Source organism: Cryptomeria japonica, chromosome 5 (genome assembly GCF_030272615.1).
Source record: "Cryptomeria japonica chromosome 5, Sugi_1.0, whole genome shotgun sequence".
In the NCBI taxonomy this organism is placed as follows: Eukaryota; Viridiplantae; Streptophyta; class Pinopsida; order Cupressales; family Cupressaceae; genus Cryptomeria; species Cryptomeria japonica.
Window position 1 is genome coordinate 862,698,553 of NC_081409.1, and position 23,178 is coordinate 862,721,730.

General features: G+C 37.2%; 2 protein-coding genes across 3 annotated transcripts in view; both read right to left on the reverse strand.

The window, feature by feature from the left end:
• The window catches only part of LOC131036389 (putative potassium transporter 12), a 43,201-nt gene extending 26,540 nt beyond the window's left edge, over positions 1-16,661 (reverse strand). The window contains exons 1-5 of one of the 2 annotated variants that reach the window (XM_057968272.2): positions 15,632-16,661; positions 12,228-12,456; positions 11,843-12,091; positions 11,637-11,687; positions 11,212-11,472 (exon numbers count right to left, since the gene is read on the reverse strand). In XM_057968272.2, coding sequence (XP_057824255.1) covers positions 11,212-11,472; positions 11,637-11,687; positions 11,843-12,091; positions 12,228-12,456; positions 15,632-15,865 — 1,024 coding nt within the window. In that variant the 5' untranslated portion in view covers positions 15,866-16,661. The remainder of the gene's footprint in view (positions 1-11,211; positions 11,473-11,636; positions 11,688-11,842; positions 12,092-12,227; positions 12,457-15,631) is intronic. The other variant, XM_057968271.2, reaches the window with a different exon arrangement.
• On the reverse strand, positions 6,727-8,707 carry LOC131876425 (uncharacterized). The gene is made up of 2 exons (XM_059221805.1): positions 7,875-8,707; positions 6,727-7,783 (listed from the first exon to the last, which is right to left on the reverse strand). The coding sequence occupies exons 1-2, from the start codon at positions 8,496-8,498 to the stop codon at positions 7,403-7,405; spliced, it is 1,005 nt and encodes a 334-aa protein (XP_059077788.1). The 5' UTR covers positions 8,499-8,707; the 3' UTR covers positions 6,727-7,402.
• Positions 16,662-23,178: the final 6,517 nt, after the last annotated feature.

Sequence of the window (23,178 nt, forward strand, 5' to 3'; positions counted from 1 at the left end):
ATAGACATAGCAAATAACTTAAAGAAATTCATTTAAAATCAAATAAAAATAAAGAGAAGGTATATCGCATGTATGTATAATCAAAATATACATACATGAGATATACTTCATATGCATATACATTCTCAAGAATATCTGATTCACTGTATTTTCAGTTATTAATTGTTTAGTTTACAGTCGAACAAGAATTCAGATTGTTTATGCATATTACTCTAATCTTCTTAGTTTCTTTTCAATTTTATGCTACTAGTTATAATAGATTTAACTATGTTTTCGGGTTCACGTGAAATGGGATTCTAAGAGAGTTTGTCTAACTTCTAAATTTTCAAATTAAGCAAAGAAAGATAAGAGGGTTTATTTTGGTCCTAACTGTTCATCCTATTTCCTATTTCATAATGTTATGCTATTCAATTTTTATCTAATTTCGGATTTATCATATATTTAAATCCATGAGAAGAAGAAGGATTATGTTTCAAATTCTATTACAATACTGCTTCTAATCAATAACAGATTTTTAATAATATAAACTCTATCAACGGCTATCTCATTTGATTAATTCAAGAAATAAAAGAATATTAAGACCTACATGATCTCAAAGACAGTTATCAAAATGGTTAAAGCTGCTTCTTACTATGTTCTGGCTCGGCTTCTCCAACTATATGATGCTCCCTTTTATTTAGAAAAGAAGTGGCAATACCGATCAACACATCAATCCCATGCTATGGCTGGTAAAACAGAATGATTCTGAGTATCTATATGAATTATGGCAATGATATTTACACTCTGTAATGCGGAAATATGAGGGTTCCAGCTCTCTGTAACAATTTTCTGATAAAAATATAACTATGATATTTTTTTCAGGTCTCTCCTCACATCAACCCCTATTCTCCAATTCCTTTCTAAATAGAATGATAATGGCAAGATAAGGAGGCTGGCTGGCTCCATAATTTTGGGAGGCGACTGCATTATGGAGTCGTGCCCAGCAAGTTTGTCCCAATGCATGCGTTTGTATTTACAAGCATATACTATGTTGGCAGCATTGCAAAGAAGGAAAAATACTATTTTATCATAGTCTTCACAATGATACCGATCGATGAATATGTAGATTTCCAAATGGAGGTATCACACCATATCTATTTCTGATTTTGCATGTGTAACAGCTAGCTACAGCTGTGAAATGGTAGGGGGTGGCTGCCTAGCCTGCATAAAAACTCAGTATTGTTTAAGCACTCAAAAATTGGGCATTAATGTATTACATCGATGCTTAATGCTATGTTTCAAATGTTATAATAAAATGCATATTTTGCCTTCATGGAAATCAGCCTTTCCAGCCGTGGTATGTGTAAGTCAACTCAATTCATTGCTTATTAAACATAGCACGAACGTATCATTGGAATTTAAGAAATGAACATTTGATATGAATACACAATGCTGCAATACAAGTATGCCTTCATTTTTAAACACATTGACCTCTTAGTGGAATTAGTGTTTTGATAAAATATGTATCATAATGCTCTTATGATAATATGTACAAGTGTGCCTATACCGCCACATATATTTGTAAGTGCGTGCTCATGTGCGTACATACAAATATGTATATACACTTGTTGAATGTGTATGTCAATGTAGTCATATTTATACATATTCATTGTAAGTGTATTATTCATTTTTCTAACATGTGAATATGAAGAATGAAATTAAATGACAATATCCATATCTAAGTAAGTTGACATATAAGAAATGTAGCAATTGTTTCATAGTGCATACATGGTAATGGTAAAATTTGTTTTCAAATGAATTAGCTTCCAATATTGAATTGAGGCATAATAAAATGGCAAATAAAAATAAAATGAAAAATAAATGAATAGGTTTATATATTAAAAATCAATAATAATTAAAATTGAAAGAAGTTGGGTTGTGACATTCCTGCAGGAAAAGTAGGCTTCTTTCAACACACGGTTCTATGTTGTTTTTTTCTGTCTGTATCAGACAATTACTCCTCCTTTTGGTCACAGTGAAAGGGTAATTTGAGGTCCTTATTTGCTCTTTGGTCATTGAGATTCTTTCTGATTATTTGTAATTCCGTTTTATATATAATATATATGGTTTTTAAGGTAAGTCCAAGTACAAAATGGGGATGGAGACTCATAAATATGTACGAAGTATGGCCATTTTGAAGCCCAGACATACATACTCAAAAGGAAATTAAACTTGCTTAACCCACTATTGACCTGTTGATGTGTCTTTTGTACACGACCAAACACAAAATAAAATACCTAAAGGTACCTTATCCTCTCTTGAATAAAACTCCCGAATGCTGAAGGTATCGCAGAAGGATCAATCGGAGAAGCTTCAAGGTTCTGTTATGTAGGATCTCTAATCGTGGATTAGCTCTTTGCGGTACGATGTGATTTTGCTGGAATCACAAGGGGACTTACATTTGACGACCTAAACGTCCGATTTGCTTTGAATATTACTGGAATGCAAGATTTCACTGGCCTAGATTTTAAAAAAGGAAAAAAGGATAAGGGCGAGGGAAGGATCTAATTCTAACACAAAGAGTGTAGGAGCAAAGAATGGCCTTTGATGAAATTCTAACTAAGTCTTGCTTTGACATCCCAGGACCATCTCCACAAGATTAGTGCGATCTTCTGAGGAAAGCTTTATGATGTTCAGATCATCACTATAGGCATGGACACCATCAAGCTGATGCATATCAATGAAGAAGCGACAATTCAAGTTAAGCTTAAGCTGAATGATTCTAGTTGACTACACAAGGCAAGTTTGCAATCAACAAACTGCTAGTAGTATGGATATGCGAATTTCACCATCGATCATACACGTTTCTTCCACTCATCTAATAACATGAAATCAAATTTGAGAAGTATAGAGACCATGCAAATTGTTGAATCGACCCATAGAATTCACCATTTCTTCAATGAAGTTTACAAATCTTTTACAACAATATCTTGGCAACAATCTTTGCCTTCTCTTTCTATTCTACTCTAACTATTTCCTACTCTCTGACTATTCACTATTAGCTATTCTAACCTCTATGAACTAACTATTAACCTTTACAAATGATGAGCCAAGGCTTTATATAGGGAGCCTTTTACAAACAGACGGCTCTGATTGATTTAGAATCAATGGCTAGGATTACAAGATAAAAACCCTAATTAGGGTTTGTTACAACAAACTTCCTCTAGCCAATGAGAAAATTACATTCCAAGGGTGAGGACCAATAAGAAGCCGGGGTAGGTACATCGAAGTTTGTGCCGCCTCTAGTAAATTAGGTGCATTGAATCTGGTCATGCTGAGGTGGACCAATCCGACTAGAGGAGTGATGACTAGGATGCCACCCTGTCTAACACTTGTAACTTGGTTGATGTTCAATTTGATGATGCTGAGAAGCTAACCTTAATTAACTCTTCTGAAACTATTTGCTTCTTCAATGGACCCTTGCTTTGACCTCCTTTGTCTTTGATGTGCTGGATGGATGGTGTACCTTTCCTTGAAATGCTAGCATCGCCTTCCTTTGTCATCTTGTGGTTCCTTAGTGTGGCGAAGTGAAGGTTCTGGAGGTAGCTGGCAATTCCTTGAACTCATTGAGTCTTCCAACGCTTCAAAGCGCCTTGAATCCTCCCTTTTTGTACGTGGAATGTCCTTGATGATGATGGACTAGAAGAGGTCGTCCTTGATGATGCTGGACTGGAGGAGGTCGTCCTTGATAATGCTAGACTGGAGGAGGTCGTCCTTGCCCTGGCCTAGTTTTCTCCATCTGCAAAATAAACCAAAAGGTGATTAAGGTCATATAACAAATTCATTTCAACATAGCATTTTCCACCTTAAATCATCAACAAGAAGATATTAAAATGAAGCTTGCTAAAGATTCTCTCCAGGGACAGGCCCTATATGAATTTCGCCCTGGACCCTTTGGAAGGGTCAGGAGCGAATTTTACATTTTAAGACAAAATCTATCATGCCTCTACTCCAAAATATCTTCCAAGGCAAGCATACACTAGGCTTTTCCCCACCAAGGTCTGGGAATCCATCTCGTGGTCTTCATCATGAGCAATTTCAAGTGAAATTGGGAATTTCTCTCTGGACCCTTTGGAAGGGTTAGGAGCGAAATTCCTTCTTTAGGCTTCATTTTACACTTCCTTTACCTCAATTCACCCTACAAGGCAAGAATATCTCACTCCAGCCTCAACCATGCCATAGGTATCAACGTTTGAACTTCACTCAAGGGGAAAATGGTTGATTTGGAGAATTTCACCCTGGACCCTTTCGAAGGGTCATGAGCAAATTTCTCTCTTTGCTTGTTTTCCTTCACTTCAACTCATCTTGCAAGGCTTGAATAACCTCCCTCCAGTCTTTTCATGCCGTAGGAATCAAAATCTTGTCTCGACACAAAGGGGAAATAGTGATTTTGATGAATTTCGCTTTGGACCCTTTGGAAGGGTCAGGAGCGAAATTCACTTTTTGCTTGCCTATTCACACCCAATTTCACTTTCTTCACTTCACTTCATCTGGACTCCCTCACATTGAATCCACTTGCCAACTTGGCAACATTTGTTTGATCTTCACAAGGCCTAAAAAGTCAAATTCGCTCAAAAACCTAGCCAAGGATAAGACCTATCCAAAATTTCGCTCTGGACCCTTTGGAAGGGTCAGGAGCGAAATTCCAATTTTAGCTCAAAATTTGCATCTTTGGTGGTCAAAAATCTTTCCAAGGAATTCCAAATAGCTTCTTTCACTCTAGTCTAGGCCTGACTTCACTCAAATCTTGGAGAAAAAGGTGGTTTTTAGGGTTTTTGCTCTGGACCCTTTGGAAGGGTCGGGAGCGAAAATCTTGTTTTGAGCTCATCTCTCCATATTTGATGACTCTTGGCAATTCAAGGACATGCCTAAGGACACCTTTAATCTTGATCCACACTAGACTGGGCATAAAATTGAAGGAAAAGATAGGTTTTGCACAATTTCGCCCTGGACCCTTTGGAAGGGTCAGGAGCGAATTTCTTCCTCTAGCCCAAAATCATCATTTTTGGAGACAACAATCCATTCAAGGGCAATCTCAAGGGCATCCCTCACCTTGGTCTAGGCATGACTTGGCACAAATTTTGGAGAAAATGATGGGTTTTAGGATTTTCGCTCTGGACCCTTTGGAAGGGTCAGGAGCGAAATTCATTCCTAGCTTGTCTTCCCTCACCCAATTCCACTCTTCTCACTGTCTCCCCTTGATTCCCTCATTTGGATCCATCTCTCAATTTTGACAACATTTGCTTGATCCCCAAAAGGCCTGAAAGGGAAAATTTGCTCAAAATCAAGGCCAGGGATAGGACCTATCTAGGATTTTGCCCTAGACCCTTTGGAAGGGTCAGGAGCGAAATCCTTGTCCTAGCCTAAAATTCACATTTTTGGTGGTCAAAAATCATTCAATGGCAATCCTAAAAGCTTCTCTCACCTTGGCCTAGGCCTGACTTCACACAAATTTTGGAGAAAAGGATGGTTTTAGGGTTTTTCGCTCTGGACCCTTCAAAAGGGTCAGGAGCGAAATTCCTACTTTAGGCTAATTTCCATCATTTTGTCACCTCAAATCTCCCCTCAAAGACAAATGTGCATCAAAACCTTCCCATCACGCCCCAGAAGTCAACAAACTTGGTCATATCAAAGAGCAAAGTGGAGAAAAATGAATTTCGCTCTGGACCCTTTGGAAGGGTCAGGAGCGAAAATCATCCTTGGGCTCAAATCCTAACTTCATTTTCACATTTCCTCATTCAAACAAGCGTTTTTACCTTCATTCAAGCCTGGGAATGCGTTAGTTCTAGGTTTTGCTCAAAGTAGAATGTCTTATGGAGAATTTTGCTTTGGAACCTTTGGAAGGGTCAGGAGCGAAATTTGACATTTTGGTCTCTCCATCAGGATCATTTTATGGAATATAACATTTAAGTGACTTATACTTTAAGTTATATTCCATATATACTGTCAGGATGTTTGAGAGTGGTTTCAGACCTCCAGGAGTTATAATGCAAAATCTAGTTTTTGGAGGATTCTTCAGTTTTCCAGACAGTCAAATTTTAGAATCAAGAAGACATTCCAAACAGCCAAATTTCAGGGCATTTGAAGATCAAGATGACATTCCAGACTTCATCACTCACCAACTCGACCTAACTCAGACCTTCAAGGATGATACTCGCTCACCAAGCAAGACACAATTATCAACAAGAGCAAAACCAAGCCCTAAGGAAGACTCTCAAAGAAACCCTAACTCTAGGGCCCCCGGACTCACCCTGGCTCAAGCAGAGCCTGCCATCCTAGTGATCCCTCTGGCAACACTCAGCATGCAAAGGCTAACAGACAAACCCTAAAAACCTAGAAAGCAAACCCCAGAAAGCAAAAAGTAGGGATCCCCATTTATAATGGGGTGATGTGTGAAAACGTCACAACATGACCCTATAGCAATCCTATGTAGACAAAAAATGAATTAAATAAATACATTGAGAACAAAAATTAGGAACTAGGGATAAACTATAAAACTAATGATAAGTTGTGCCTAGTTGCACAACAAAATTGGAGAATGATAGAAAGGCATATAAGCAAACAGATAACCTCTGATATCTTCTCCATTCTACAACTTTTTGAACTTTCAATGAGTGATGACTTGTATATCATGTGCAAGATGCTGATTGTTGTCTTTGAAAAATTTAAAGACTAGATTTATGTTTACCTCGCTTCTCTATTCTATTTGAAATGTATTAATCACTATATATTTGCACACCTTCGTATCAACATAGCAAAACATTGTGCTTGTTGAAGATGGATTGGCAGATCCTCATCCAATAGAGATTTCATGCTGTAAAAGTTCCCACACTAAGCTGTAATATTAAGATTGTAAAAATCATTCTGATAGACGCAATTTGCAATTACGTACTGCATAACATGGCTGTGTCAATAGTACTGTTATAATTCAGGAATTAATATTTAGTATACACTGGGTATGCATCAAAATTACAACCTATTTTAGAGCCTAAAATCTTCTTGATAGTAAATTACAAAAAAAAAAGATGATTAATAACTAGGTTGCCGGTACGGGTACGGGTACGTGGGTACGGTATGCTGGTACGGCATTTTTTTAGGGGGGGCCTGGGTACGTATGGGTACGTCCGTACAAAAAAATGTAAAAATCATAAATATATACATATATACACTCTAATAAGTAGAAACAAAAATTAAATTTAAAATCCCACATATCATCTATATGCTAAACAAAACTTGGAACTATCATATATGATTCATATTGATATAACTATAAGTCTATAACAAAATTACAAACTTTGAATGTTATGATAGATATCGAATTCATTGTTCACTGGCTCAACCGTTCAACAATAAAATAACACAACTAATAATCAGCAATAGCATCATATGGGTCACTAGGAAGATCAAGATCAACATCATCATTGACATTAGATGATGTAGGTAGAGTACTGGAACCACATGCAGCCTCACTGCCACTTGCACTAGCAGCACATTGGCTATCAGACTCCCCAGAAAGTAAAGATTGTGTGGCAGCTGAAAAATCCAAATCAGTTCGCTCTGGATCTACATCCCAAAACTTTGTGCTCCCATCCTTATACTCATTTTGTTTATGAGTAAGAAGGCGCAAGTTGGAATGCACATAAACGAGCTCTTCTGCCTTACTTGCTGCCAGTTGGTTGCGTTTCACTGAGTGGATAAAGGAGTATGTGCTCCAATTTCGCTCAGATGAAGAGGAACTAGCAACCTATTGAATAATTGACACAAAGTGAGAGGGTGACAATTATAAAATAGTAAAAAATCTAAATTTAGAGAGCAATAAAAATTAAGAAACTTACTTGCGATAAAACTTTGATTGCAAGAGTTTGAAGGTTTGGTGATGTATGGCCATTGAGGTACCACCAAGCATGAGAATCCTTTTTATACTTGTCACGGAGAGCGGAAACACTTTGACCATTGGAGGCTACAAAATCAGCAAACTCACTTGTCATTAAATCCTCCATTTCAAAATCTGGGAAGAGTTTAGTAAGTGCTGTCCTACACCCTTCACTGACTTCTGAATCTCTATATGATGGTACCCTTGATGGCTTAGCAAGCATTTCATCACTATAAAATTTGGGAGTCAATGCAAATGCAAGAAGATGTAGTGGGGTGGTCATTTTGTTCCACCACTCAACACAAATTGATTGAACCTCTTTGAAGAAAGTTTCTTCGGGATCTTGCTCTTTTGCATTGATGATGGCTTTCATTTTCTCAATCATCGAGTCAATGCCATCATATACCTCTCCCAAACATGGGTGATCCATGTCAGTATAACGGATCATACTCATGATGGGCTCAGTGAAACTCAAAAGATATTCCACTCGATCCCACCAAGTGTCATCTAGGATCATGCACTTTACATTTGCTGCCCTTTCAGTATTGGATTGCCTCCATAGGGACCAACTTTGACTAATTACCATGCTAGCAAGTGGCTGTCGCACCTTCACAAGTCGCCTCAAGACGATTGTGTTGGATGCAAATCGGGTCTCGGCAACCTATTCAAAAATTAAAAATAAAAATTAGAATACAAAGAAGACATGATAAAAAAATAAAAATTAAGTAACCATCAAAGTGAAATGTAGATTTTAAAAATTGAAGTGTTTCAATTACTTTTAGCAACTCCAACTGTGAAAATGATCTGAAAATGGCCTATGACATGTTATGGTTTGTGATGAACATTTGGATCTCTTCAGCCTCAACATAAATTTGTTTGATCCAATCTATTTTCCTGCCTATCTTTTGTAGCATGAGGTTGAGAGAGTGGACAGCACAAGGTGTCCAAAATATGTGTTCAAACCGTGTCTCAATCAACATAACTGCAGCTCTACAATTCTTTGCATTGTCCGTTATTACTTGGACAACATTTTGAGGTCCCACATCCTGAATGCATTGTATAAGGATGTTAGCAATAAATTGTGCATCCTTCACCTGTCCCTCACAATGCATGGACACCCCTATTTGTTTCCATGAATTTCTAATGGGAGCCAATGCATTGTCTATGTTTTTTACCTCCTTTGCTAGTAAGGTGCTACGCACCTTCTCATAACCTGAACCTGTGTACCCTTGTGGAGCCTCATTTACCTTTTTCAACATATCCTGCCAATATGGTGATCGTACCACATTAAATGACAAACTGTTTGCATATAGACATCTTCCAACGGATTGATCTGCAATCTCTCTAGCATCATTCTTAAATGCTCTCTCTAATGGTCCCCTGCTTCTCTTCATAATAACAGGTTCTTCACTAATTGGGTCCAAGAATGGGTGGCTCTCTACCACGATATCAGGAAAATTGCTATAAGATGGAGAAGTAGGGGGCCTCTTTGATTTACTTCCTCTTCTTGTCAACAAAGGATGGTTTGAGGCACGACCAACTCTTGCATCTGCTTCCTCTTGCTCTCTAATATATCCTGCTATTTCTTGAGGTGACATCCCATTTCCATTCTTTCCTAGACATGGTTTGATTCCTTGTTGGGGAATGGCACAAAAATGGGCTTTGACACGACTGTAGGAGCTAGTTTTTTTCGTACTACAGAAGTTGCATATCCATAAAAATGTTCCACCACCTTTTACTTGGTCTATTATTTTGACATATTTCCATAAAGGTGAATTTGGGTCAGTTTTGAAAGTCCGTTGAGGAGTAGAGCTAGTAGTCGTTGCCATTATGATTTCTACAACAAATTAAAAAATAATTATTAATATTTAATAAATTAATAGTAAACAATAGATTCTAAATGTTAAATATATAAAATTAAATTTAATAATTTATTTAAAATGAAAGTAATTAAATTTTAATTTTTAATTACACAAATTATTATAGACTATAGTTTGTTTAATAGTAAACAAACAATTTAACAAACTATTAAACAAACTATAGTCTATAATAATTTGTGTAATTAAAAATTAAAATTTAATTACTTTCATTTTAAATAAATTATTAAATTTAATTTTACAAACAATTTAACAAATTATTAAACAAACTATAGTCTATAATAAATTTTGTAATTAAAAATTAAAATTTAATTACTTTCATTTTAAATAAATTATTAAATTTAATTTTATATAAACTATTAAATAAACTATAATAAAATTTAACAAACTAATAAATTTTTTTTAAAACTATAATAAAATTTAATTTTTTAACAAACTATGATAATTATTTTAACAAACTTTAAAAAAATTAAAAATTTAAAACCTGCAGCAGGGAAGCCCAAAAAAATGGAGGATATGCGCCGGAAAGAATGGGCGCTGGTCGTCGGCCGTCGCCCTCCTGCCTGGCACCTCCCGTCTCGCCTCTATGTGCCGTCCTCGCGCCTCCGTCGTGCCTTTGTGGCGTCGCGCCTCTGTGTCGTCGTCGCGCCTCTGTGCCGTCACGCCTCCTGCCCTAGTGCCTCCTCTCACCTCTGTCGTCGCGCCTCCTCTCTCACCTGCGTTTTTCGATTTTCCTTTCACTGTTTTGCGTGGAATAATGGTTTCGCGTTTTTTTATTTTAGCTTTGCTTTAGGTTTAAAACGTGAAAAGACATGATTCGACCCGTAAAAAAACCCTCGAAATTTGTGACCGATGCGGATTCATCAAAAAAACCCTATGGAATCGTCACGTCTACACCGGATGCGTCTGGAATCTTGACTCCAAAAACGGATGCGTTTCAGGAGGCAAAAATCAGTATCCTGTCCGAATCCACAGGGATTCCAGGGCGAATCCGAATCCGATACGTATCGTATCCAGATTTGGGGGCAAAACCTGAAGTACCGGTAACTTAGATTAATAACCTAAACTTTCAGTTTGAGCATTCTTCTTTTCTTAATTTGGTAAACTCATGGGACCTTGAAAAGTATGTGCTGGAAATTTCCTTTCGAAATATATGCCCACAGAAAATTATTTTGATACAAAATCAAGCATTGTTTACCAGGTGTATTCTCTATCCAAGGATTCAGTCAAGTTGCTCCAGGACAAAGGTTAACAATAATCCATATCTTGTCAAAGAAATATCAACTCATTCATTCCTTCAAAGTTCCACACATCTATAATTTCATAGTCCTTGATGGTGTAGAAGGTCTAGCTCTCTGAAATTAGTTTTCTAGTAAGTGCACAAAATAATTAATTGGATGATGAACAAGTTGTTTGTATTACCTGTTATGCACAACACGCATCCTCCTAGTGACAACCATGCCTTGACAGTGTTCCTCTTGAAAAAGTAATAGATATAAATTGGATTGAAAGCCCTCAGGACAGTCACATCATGAGAAATAATATTATAAAGTCCAATAGCGCCAAGAGAGAAAAACCAAAGGGAGAGTGCAGGAGCAAATGTCAAGCCTACTTTCGCTGTGCCAAACTGTTGTATGCTGAACAAGATCACCAGAAATACGATTGCTGTAATGACCACTTCATCTGCAAAAAGAAATGCCAAACAATAACGGACAATTTAACTGTTTGTTATTTGTTTAAATATGTAGGAGACAAATGTTATGTCTTCTTGTTGATACCCCACGACACCCCTAAAATAGGAATTGAAAAGAATGGTTAACATTCAAAGAAAAACGGTATAGAGTTACCTTGATTAAAACTAGAAAATTTATCTTGCAGACCACTCACTGCAGACATCACTGCCACAAGAACAAAGTTTGAATATGAGAATCACATCTGAAGCTGTAAATGAACACACTTGGGAAGAAAGTACATTCTTCTAAAAAAGTTAAATCACGACAATCGAGAACAGTAAGGTGAAAAGCAAATTTAGAAGGGAAAAAAAACATTAGACCTGAAATTGCAGGTGTAAGTATGCCATCCCCAATTACCATGGAAGTGCCCATCAGAACCAAGAGTAACAGTAGGGTTTTCAATGTGGAACTTCTCTCCATGAGATCCTTGATTCGTAATGCTCTGTCCATCTCTGGGGAGGGCAACTTGAGCCTAAAACTAGATATCTTTTCATCCGATGGTTGACGGTTAGGGAGCATACTCACATTTGCATACCTGGAAATCAAAGAGTACAAGGAAAATGTGCCCCCTGCAGCAGTACCATACTAGGTTTTAGATTCAATCCCAGATTCTTTACAGCTCACTGATGCCTTAATCATTGATTCTAAACATTTAGTTTGAGAAATTTTGGCCAAGCGTTAACATAAATATATTCAACTCTTTACCTTCACCATTATTGTTGGCTTTGAGCACAATGAATACATATTTTGTCAAAGGAACCAAAGCTATAGTGTACATTACTAGAGACAATGCTCCCAATACGTCGTCTGGTTCACTGATGGGCACCTGTTTGAATACACTGCTGAAAACATATAAAGGGCTTGTCCCCAAATCACCATAGACAACTCCCAGTGTTTGGAATGCCAGATAGAGGGTGCGTCCTATTGAAATTTCCTGTAATTCAGCTATGCAAGTTACAGCTCATCTCTCCATATTTAATGAATGCATCATTTTACAGAGGTATGAAAGTGGTGAGCAAACATTTGTTGTGGCAAGGAAAAGTTCTTTACATACTTGAAGCTGATATGAGAGAACATTAATCCTTTGCAATTAAAAATGATGGTCTGATCTTGCTTCAGTGTGCAAGATTGCTTCAGTTATTCCTATTTAATTTCTTGTATTTGAGTTTACATATGTACTTTGGTCTACAGGTTCAAGAGAGATCTTTCAACATAAATCCTTTTATTCAAGAAGGTGTATATAGGAATTGAAGATAAAGATAAATAATTTTGCTAAAAAAATGTAAGTCTAAAGCAGTCAAGAACACAGAACTTTTAATTAGTAGGTTCAAGAGAGAACTATCAACATAAATCCTTCTATGCAAGAATTTGTATGTAGAAATTGAGGAAAAGGATAATTAACTTCGCTAAAAAAATGGAAGTGTATGGCAGTCAAGAACACAGAACTTTTAATTAGTTTACAATGACAAGTCTCTCTTTCTTCCTTTGATTTTGAAAATAGGTCCTACCATTTCTAATATTTTTGCAGAAATAGTTTTCTCCTCTTGGTCTATGAAATAATTTGACCAAGAGATCTCTCCAATTCACATGTGTCTTTTATAAGTTTCAAAATTTCAATTAATGTGTGTATGTCAAGCACGCTCGATATTATTTGATGCAACTTTTGCTTATAGCTTGCATGAGGGGCAGTTTTTATTATAAGATTAAATTTCAAAAGAACCAAATAATACTGTCTATGAGCACTAAATTTCAATGCCAATACCCTATACCTCAAACTCAAATTATGTATACCTAAAAGGTCAAGGCAATAAAATGAGTGGGTTGCACTTGCAAATTTATGTTCAAGTCTGTCTTTTTAATACACTTGCGCTATGAATTCCTGTCTCAATTGAAATATTAAAGCACATAAGCAGAATTGCATCTCCAACTATTCTACCCTTGAAATTGAGTTTAACTTTAAACTTGTCATACCTTGACAATGAAAAGAAAACCCAATACTTGTCATTCAAAGTTGATTACTAGTTTTATTTAATGTGTGCTTATGACATGAAAACTTTGGGATGCAGTTTGTTTGTGGCAATGTTTCTCCAAGTTTAAGGGGCAGGGGGATGGGAGGATATAGCTTTGGGCATGACAAAAATTTGCCCAGATAACGGGGGCAGCAGGAGGACACTTAAAAAAAATCTCTAAAAATTACATTTATTTTTTACTACTTTCATTAATATTTTTATAAATGTTTTTTAATATATAAAAACATATTTATTTTAAGACCATTTTGAATATTTTTTGACTGTTTTTAAGTGAACGTCAGTGGGGACACCCTGGCATCTCTAGGACTCCAGGGCATCCCCAAAAGCATCACAAAAGTGGGCTGTCCTTGTCCCTCCATCCACAAAACGTCCTGAACATCCAGGACATGATCCAGATTCCAGAACCCCAGGAACGCATCCTTGTGGACCACTGCTTTCTAGAGATTGGATAAGAAGCAAAATATAGGTGCATAATTCTGCAATGCGGCCTCAATTTCCTTTACATGTCCTACAAAGAACTGAAATGCAGATTAAGAGCACCAGTCACACCAGGGTAAACTTTGACCATGAAAATAGCCCTTAGCTGCCAATTTGTTGCCCAAATCCTATGACCATAACAATACAATTCTGTAATGGTTATCTAAGGTGAAATTTTGTCAGCCACTATCAATTGCCAAAATAGCTAATTCATAAGAAATTTCATAAAAAAGGAAATTTGAATATTATGGGAACAAACAGTGAGACTTTGGCATGCAATATAGCCGTTACTTTCTCATTTGTTGGTATATTATAAGCCCCTGACGACGGAAGTGGTTAAAACTATATAAAAAAAAAATGAAAGTATGAGTTTTGAACAAGAGTAATATTCCTGAAAAGCTATAAATATGATAGAAAATTACTTTATTAATGCTGATTACAGCTACAAGCTCTAAATTTAAAAAATCTCAACAATTCCCATAGATTCATGGGCTAATTTTCAACATCATAATGCACATATATCTAATTTATATACTTCAAGTACAGACATGTACAGTATACTAATATATAGAATCCATTAGACACTTTCCTGTAAATAGTATCACTCTACTTTTTCCAGAAGTAAGGAAAACTTCATGGGTTATTTAGTATTTTTAGCTCAATTGTAAATGTATTCTTTTGAAGATGTTTTCTTTGCCCTACAGAAACATGGGTCATTATCGTGGTAAACACACCTATTACCACTAAACCATGGTTTGCTAGACAATTTATCATTTGGTATTAATCTACACCCTAAAGTTTCTTCACGATCTGGCAAGATTTTATGCCAAAATCTTTGCACACGTGGATACATTTCTATCTACCCATCTATCTATGGGCATTCCCATATGGAAACGGGGAGAATTTTTCACCTAACATAACATTATATATTGTTCAAATTTTCGTACACCTAGGGTTTCAATCTCCTAACCAAAATAGGAGTAAACAGAATCTTGCAAATGCACCTATCTAAGGAACTTTTTCTATACTAAGTAACATTGTGATTGTAAATGTTTCAGCGGTTGTACCTAGTCTTATTTGATTTGATTAGGATTTCATCTTCTAAATTGTAGTAGAAATATCATAGTAGTTATCCAGTATATGACTGAAAAGAAAGTGTGTTACCATGACTGCTTAATCTGACGGGAATCTTTGTAACAGACACACAGACTTATCTACATAAAGACTACGATTGTACTGAGATTTGGAGTAAAAGGGATCTGATGTAAGGATGATATGAATGGGGGCAATTACAAGAGCATGAGCCAAGTTCAAATCTCACAGCATCACAATAAAACAAAGCACAACTTTAACTTACCTATGGCGAGATTTTAGCTTAATGGTTATAGAATGCATTGGCAATGTTGCCATGTAATCTAAACATAGCCTATGACTGCACTAAAAATGACAAATAACCTTGCCCAATTTTTATCAAGTTAAAAAAAACAGATTGATTTTTAGATTGCAACAAAAGTGGCCCTAACCTCACCCAATATTTGCTAACCAAGATTAAACGTATTGAGATTTAGATTGCAATTACAAGTTATAAGGAAACTCTAATACCTTATCATGGTGAGCATGAGCACCAGCAATATCCATGGCCTCCACATCAAAGGAATCCACTCTTTTAGCCCTCTTAATGAGCTTGCGCCTAGTGAGATTATCCCCTCTACTAGTACTACTACTACTGGCTTCATCTTCAAGAAGCCACTCTTCCTGCACTTCACTGCCATCAACCCACCTCGACTCTGTTCTTAACAGCGGCTGTATGATCTCATCCCTACCTTCTCCATCCATCTTCGCAAACAAAATAAGCCCGGTAGGAAATTTGTCAATGAGATCGTCTTCCACCAATCCTAGAATTACATGAGCTATCTAAGTTGACTTAGTGAAACCAGAAAAATGATATAATTTTCAAATGTTTATAAGAAGCAGAGCTTTTGTCATCCACAGTAATTGCTCATGCACTCAAATCCCACAATCCAGCAGAAAAACGAGCTCATTCTCCTCGACCCACATCGTAACATGGCAGCCCAAACCCAAATTTCCATTGAAGTTTCTATCACTAGAAGACAAAGCCGACGAGTCTGATGATGAATCTTACAATCGTTTTTGCTTTTTTCTTTGTTTTTCTCTGAACTTCACCATTTTCTGTGCCAATGGATTCACGAGGCAGCTGCAAAATGTTTAACGCATGGTTTTAAAACGTCTTCCCACCTCCAAAGTGAGTGAATTTTGCACACTTGTTTGATAAGATTTCTCTTAAGGTCTGTTTGTTTTTTTCACTGCAACTGAACATGGGCAGCGGGCAGGCCTGTCTCCTCCTCGCAACCCACTATAATTGGGCAGCTCCAAATACGGCCAAGATTGGTGGAGCCACTCAGTCTGACGTTGTCAGGATCTGGGCAGCTCTCGCATTTTACGTGGGATCCGCTGGCTGGTTATTCGACTAATCAGAATAACCAGACTTTCTAAAAAAATGTTCTTTTCACTGTCGTCCAAACACAAGATCGATAAATCAGAATAACTAGACTTTCTAAAAAAAAATTGGTCTTTTCACTGTCGTCCTAACAGAAAGCGGGATTGCGTGTGCTTGTAGGGTTTGGGAAATTACTGTAATTGTTAATTGTTAATGATAATTGCATATGCTTTTTATTCGTGAGGACATAATATTTATCACATGCAAAAAGGTCACAGCTCGGTGATTGGAAAATTGTGCCCTAGAAATTCATTTTTTTAACTATTTGTGTTGACTGTTGTACCAAATAGATTACGTACAATAATTGTCCCTCCTAAAGCCTAAGGAATCTTAAGAGATGTGTGAGGATATTTTTAGATGTTTGTTGAAATTATTATTTAAGTCTCGAGCTATTTTAATAGATTTGTTGTGGATATCTATTTATGTTAGTAGTAATCCCTACTTTGATGTATGGATGTTGATTGCATGTCATTTTAAGTCTAAATTTGTAATTTATATCATATTAAATGTAACTTATGCAAGTATTTTGTATTTATCAAGAATACATATCATGTGTTGCATTGAATGACAATAAATAACATATTTCATATGCATTTAATAGATAGATATGGAGTATGAGGTGTATTCGAAGAAGAATTAGATGGCAATATACATAAAGTGTATTTACTAGCAATTGCACCTTGTATGTCGAAGAGTCTGGAAGGTCAATTAGGAAAAGTTTTGGTCTATTTTTTGTATACAGTTGTGTAGTATATGATGTCAATCAGTGGGTAATTTAGCAAATGATGTTGATTGTGCAACAAAGGTCTCATTGGAGAAGTGATAAATTCAAATCAAGTATTCATCCACTTACAAGGATCCAAACACAACTAAAACAAAACTTTTGAATCAAGAAGATAATTAGGCTCCATTTCTAACAGGCTCATGTTATGTTTGCAATATGGGGAGGGGGCACAGAGAGAGAGAGAGAGAGAGAGAGAGAGAGAGAGAGAGGAGGAGGAGGAAGAGTTAGGTAGAGGGATAAGGAGATTGAGATGGGAGGTGGAGATAGAGAGGAAGATAGAGATGGAGATGGAGGTGCAGATATATATATATATATATATATATATATATATATATATATATATGCAGATGGAGAAGGAGCTGGAGAGGGATGCATATATATATATGTATAGAGAGAGAGAGAGAGAAGGGGGGAGCGAGGGGTAGAGACAGATGAAGAAATAATGAGATATATATAGAGGGAGAGATGGAAAAATAAATATGGAGAGATAGAAATAGAAAGGAAAAGCTCGATATACATATAGAGGTATAGGAAGAGGGAAAGGGAGAAAGATGGATGGATAGAGAAGAGACGTGACTAGAGATTGGGAGGAAGAGAAATAGAGAGAGAGAGAGAGAGAGAGAGAGAGAGAGATATATAAGGAGATATAGAGAGAGGGGGAGAGGGAGATAGAGAAATAAATAAAGAGGGAGAAATAGAGAGAAGTAAAGATAGACAAATAGAGAGGGAGAGAGAAATAGGGGAGACATAGATAGGGAGAGAGAGATAAATGGGATGAGAGAGAGAGAGAGAAGAGGGGGGTAGAGGGAGAGAGAATAGAGGGGTGAGAGGGAGAGCAAGAAGAAGAGGGTGGAGATTGTTGGTTCCTAAAAACGGACGACGGGTTTACACTGCTTGCAGGGAAGAGACCAAGTTGATTTCCTCCAAATATCTATGGAGAGCCACTTCCAACTATCAATATATGTCAGGCTTGGACCAACAATAACAAGGACAAAGGGTCCTCCTGCACTTTAGGCTCTATAGAACCAGGGAGGGTGATCCCTTCAGTAAGAATTTTCCTGCTCTCTACAAGGATACTCAGGGAACTTCCTGAAAACAAAGCAGATTATCTCATTAATAAAACTCAACAGAAAGGGAGAATGCTCAAGGATGGCAAGTCCTTCAGTGATCCTCAACCTTAACTTGGAGTATGAGAGATGATGAGACTACTTTTCAGAAAATAAATAAATCTTAGCAAATGATTGTTTTGATTGTTTATAAGATTCGTTCTAAGAGATCATGAAGAAGATAAAACCAAAAAACTAATAACCTAATGAGATTTGTTAGCTAATACCAATGCCTTATTCATTTGGGCTACAAAGTCGATGAAAGATGTTGCTAAAAATCCAATAAAACTTATGTCGTGCTCTGTGAAGTGTACCTGTACCTGCAACCACAATGCACTCAATAAATCATTACAAGCATGGTTAGAAGATTTAAATCAAAGAAAGACAAAACCATAGCTAATCGACTTATTGCCTCCTAGTAAATGCGAGTATGAAAAATGCTCTCACATCTGATTATACATATTCCAGTGACTTGACTACACTTAGATGGAGGATTTGAAAGATGGAAATGCATGATCTTAGCAAGAATAGCATGATTAAGCTACATGAATGATTGATCTAGCATGATTAAGTTAAGATTTAAGCTAAAATTGAGCATGATAACATTGCTAAAACTGATAAATTGTAAGCTAGATGCCTATAATAACAATGCATAAGATGAGAATGAGATGGGATGCAATGATATGAAATTGGGACCCTTTGAGCTCCAAAATGAGGTCTATTTATAGGATTTTCCAAGGCTAGGGGTGAGGTGGCAAGAATCAATGGTCAAGATTGATCTAAAGATATCAATGGTTAAATTGGAGGAGGATGGCAAAGGGGGTTGGATTAAAGGGAACATCTGTCATCTCTATGGTGACAAGTGTCAAGAGGCTTCTAGAAGGAGTTTAGATGAAAGGGAACACTTAGTGACAAGTGTCACAAAGGTTCTAGAAGATGTTGGATGAAAGGGGACATGGTGGTAGGTAGAATGGGTTAGGTTTAGGAATGGTTAGGTTTAGGAGTGGTAGAAGTTAGGAGAATTTGAATTTAAAAATTTAAATAATATGAAAAGGCTAATTAATCTCAACAACTCATGAATTTGATTTGTTTTAATTAATTTGGGGATTTAGAAGAAATGATTTTGGATGAGGGAATTAATTAATTTGAATTAATTAATTAAAGGGGTGAAATGAACCTATTTAATAAATCCTTAGATTTATTAATAAGTAGATGAAAGGGGAAATTTAATCAAATTGCTTAGTGAATTTGATTAAATTGGGAAGGAGAGATTAATTAAATAATTGTTTATTCAATTAATTATCTTCAGACCATTTTAAGGTGTATACAACTTCATCTAATAGCTGGTCTTGCCTTGAATAATACTGCCTTACAGTATTATTTTGCTTATGATCCTATATCTAAACTACTTAGCAAATCCCATGGTGAGCCTTATTTTCTTTGTAATCTTATTCAAGCTTTTGTAATTAACCCCTTGGATTAAAGCATTGAATAAAAGAGTACATACATCACAACAATGCAATAAACAAAAGAAACCCTTGATCCCATTTGCTTAAAAGAAGATAAAATCACACATAGGAGAGTAAAGATTCGGAAACTATATTTCTATTAATATTATGAGCTATCTTTTATCAGATGATAGGGCCAACAATTTCAAATACAAAGTGACCCATTTGAAAAGGGGAAACTGCAACTATTTTATTACAATTTTGCCCTACAAAATAACATTATAGTCCCAGTTATTTTCTATGACTCTCTAGAACTATTTTGGGCCTAAACCTGTAGAAAAGATCTATCTTACAGAGATCTTTCTCAGAAAATTTTGGACCCAAACTAATGGCCTTGAATTCCCTTTTATAGAAAACAAGGGAGTGGCAAGCTTCAGACCATTAGACACTTGTCAACGGAAGATTCATTTCTTGATAATTAGCCCTAAAAGCTATGTACAATTATGTTTTAAAAAATCCACATGTCTTTGTGTTGGTACCTGTGAATCATTATTTTTGAACCGAAGATTGGTAGAAGCAAAACCGTTTGAGTCATGTTGTTATCGCCTTGACAAATTCGGATGGCATGTGAGATCTTGCATTTTTTGTCCCATAGAGCATTTCCCTCCCTTAGAAAGGGAAACAGGATCCCAGAAAAAGAGGTGAAGTCACCCCTCAAGCTAGAGGGGGAACTCAACCCTCATGCCCAAGATCAGAGGCAGTGGGAGGTGAAGTTAGGGGGGAAACATAACATGTTGGGGAGGGGTCGCAACTTCCATGCAACTACATGGATGGATTTCTACCACTTCCTACCCAGGCATGTCCCTTTTTTGTTTCTCTGCGGGCTCTGTCTCAGAACCCTCTACCACCCAGATATTGACATGACGCAAAGGCTACACCATGCATGACTTTTCTTTGCAAGAAATGGATTTCATGCCCCCTCTAGCAATCCTCCCCACTTTCACATCCCCTATGACAATAGACATATGTAGAAGTTGAGAAAGCCAACTTCACAGACCCCGAAGATCCCCTGCATGCAAATAACATGTCACAGAAAGAAGAGATGGAGACAAACAAGCAAGGGTGCTCTGAAAGCTGAAAAATGTATTCATCCAAGAGAGAGATAAATTACAATGATGAATCCTTATAAAAGGATATTGTGCAACCCTAAAAGAAACCCTAATAGGTAGACATTTAATAATTAATATAATTATTAAATGTCACAAATGCAAACTAAAGTGAAATCTTAAGAGAGGAATAAAGGTAATTTAATCAACATGATTAAATTAAAACCTTTACTCTAACACCCCCCCTTAAGATGAGCAAAAGTGCAGTTACAAACATGTGCAAGAAAGCAAAGGTAACTACAATGCAAGAAAGTAAACTTGGGTCCCAGCAACAAGGCCTGATCAGGTACCCAATTACAACCAAATCTTTGTAAAGTGGAGAAATAGAGAAAAGCACATGGGAACAAAACTCTACTCCAAAAAGAGATGGAAGAACACCACTGAAGCATGAAGAACATGCAAACTCTGTCAAAGAATAACTGCTGATCTAAAGAACATCCACTGAACTAGAACATGACCAGGTAGAGAAGACTGTAATCTGCATGAGTGCCCTCAAATGACACTACTCGAATCAGGAGGCAAATAAGGCAAAACAACTGAAATCGAAGATACAGATGGCATGAGAAACCAAAGCCTGAAGAGCTGATCAATCGAACCACGGAAGCATTAGAACCAACAGGATAAACCTCCCCATAATGCGGAAGTGGGAGAGGGACAGGAACACTGAAAATGACAGCCAAAAATAATTGCATGACGAAGAACCAAGAACATCAAAGGTGCTGAAACATAGCATCATGAGGCGAATGTCGTGGAAGGAACACTCACTTGACAAAGGAAGATGGCAAACAAAGGCAAACATCAACCCCCTCATGGCACTTGATATGCAAGATTCCAAGTAAACAATGCATTATGGCACTTTATCTCAGTGCGTTTACATAATTACAAGCTACAATGATAAGAAGACTGGAAATAGAAACGAGAATCAAAGCAGAGACATCCTACTCAGAAAAGAGATCCCAAGACCTGAAACAACCACGATATCCACCAAAGTGCTGAAAAGCAAAAAAATGAATAAAATATGCATGGAGCAGAATCTGGAAAAAAAAAGTCATATTTCTGGAAAGTACACAGAACACGCTTTCCGAAAATATAAATTTTTCGAAAAACGGAGGTCGGATGCTCATTCTACGTCTCCTGGAATGCAAAAAATTTGTTCTGACTTTGACTGGCAAAAAACACTACAAAATGGAAAAATCAGAGAAAAAGACCTCATCAATTAGATCGGGCTCGGAACCAGCTTTCCAATGCCTATTCATTTTTGAAAAACAGAGATCGGACGCCCAAGTTATGCCCGATTTTGTAAAACAGCTCCAAAAGAGCCCAGATAGGCCCTTATAGCCCTCAAGGGCTAAAAAAAAATAAGCCCCTGGTCTGCTGGGCGACCAGGGGCTAGCTCAGAGGCAGCGACGCGGGGGCGGTGCAGGGGTGGCGCGCGGGCGGCGCACGGGCTTCGGGCGGGCGGATGGCGGCGCGCAAGCGGCAGGTGGCGCGCGGGCGGTGCGTGGGCGGGTTACCGCCGGCAGCGATGGTCGCCGGGCTGCGCACCGGTGGCGTGTAATGATAATATACTGGCTGCGCCTTCCGAAAAACAAAAAACCATAGTTTTTTATTTTTTTTTTTATTTTTTTGAATTTTCCTGTCTCGAACTGCGTGCCCTAGGGTTGTACGGCCTTGGGGCAAAAAAATTTTGCCTTCTGGAGCAACTGTGTCCAAATCGGATGAATTTTATATGGAAATAGGGGTTTTTGGGCGCTACGAGCTCAACGGTGAGGTCCGTTTGGGTCCAAAGTGCACCGAAAAAAAATACCCCCTATTCCAAAATAAAAAACAGAAGACAAACACAGATCTGATGCAACCAAAACTGGAAAATCAGATCTAACCCTCGTAGCTCCAAATTCTTCAAAAGACGAACAGGAAGCAGCAGGTCTGGAGCTCTGATACCATGTAGAAGTTGAGAAAGCCAACTTCACAGACCCCGAAGATCCCCTGCATGCAAATAACCTGTCACAGAAAGAAGAGATGGAGACAAACAAGCAAGGGTGCTCTGAAAGCTGAAAAATGTATTCATCCAAGAGAGAGATAAATTACAATGATGAATCCTTATAAAAGGATATTGTGCAACCCTAA

Bases quoted from the DNA above. Each gene is read 5' to 3' on its own strand.
- LOC131876425 (XM_059221805.1), bottom strand. From the start codon at position 8,498: ATGGTAATTAGTCAAAGTTGGTCCCTATGGAGGCAATCCAATACTGAA. The intron at 7,784-7,874 runs GTAAGTTTCTTA...ATTATTCAATAG, and splicing joins CAATCAAAGTTTTATCGCAA to GTTGCTAGTTCCTCTTCATC.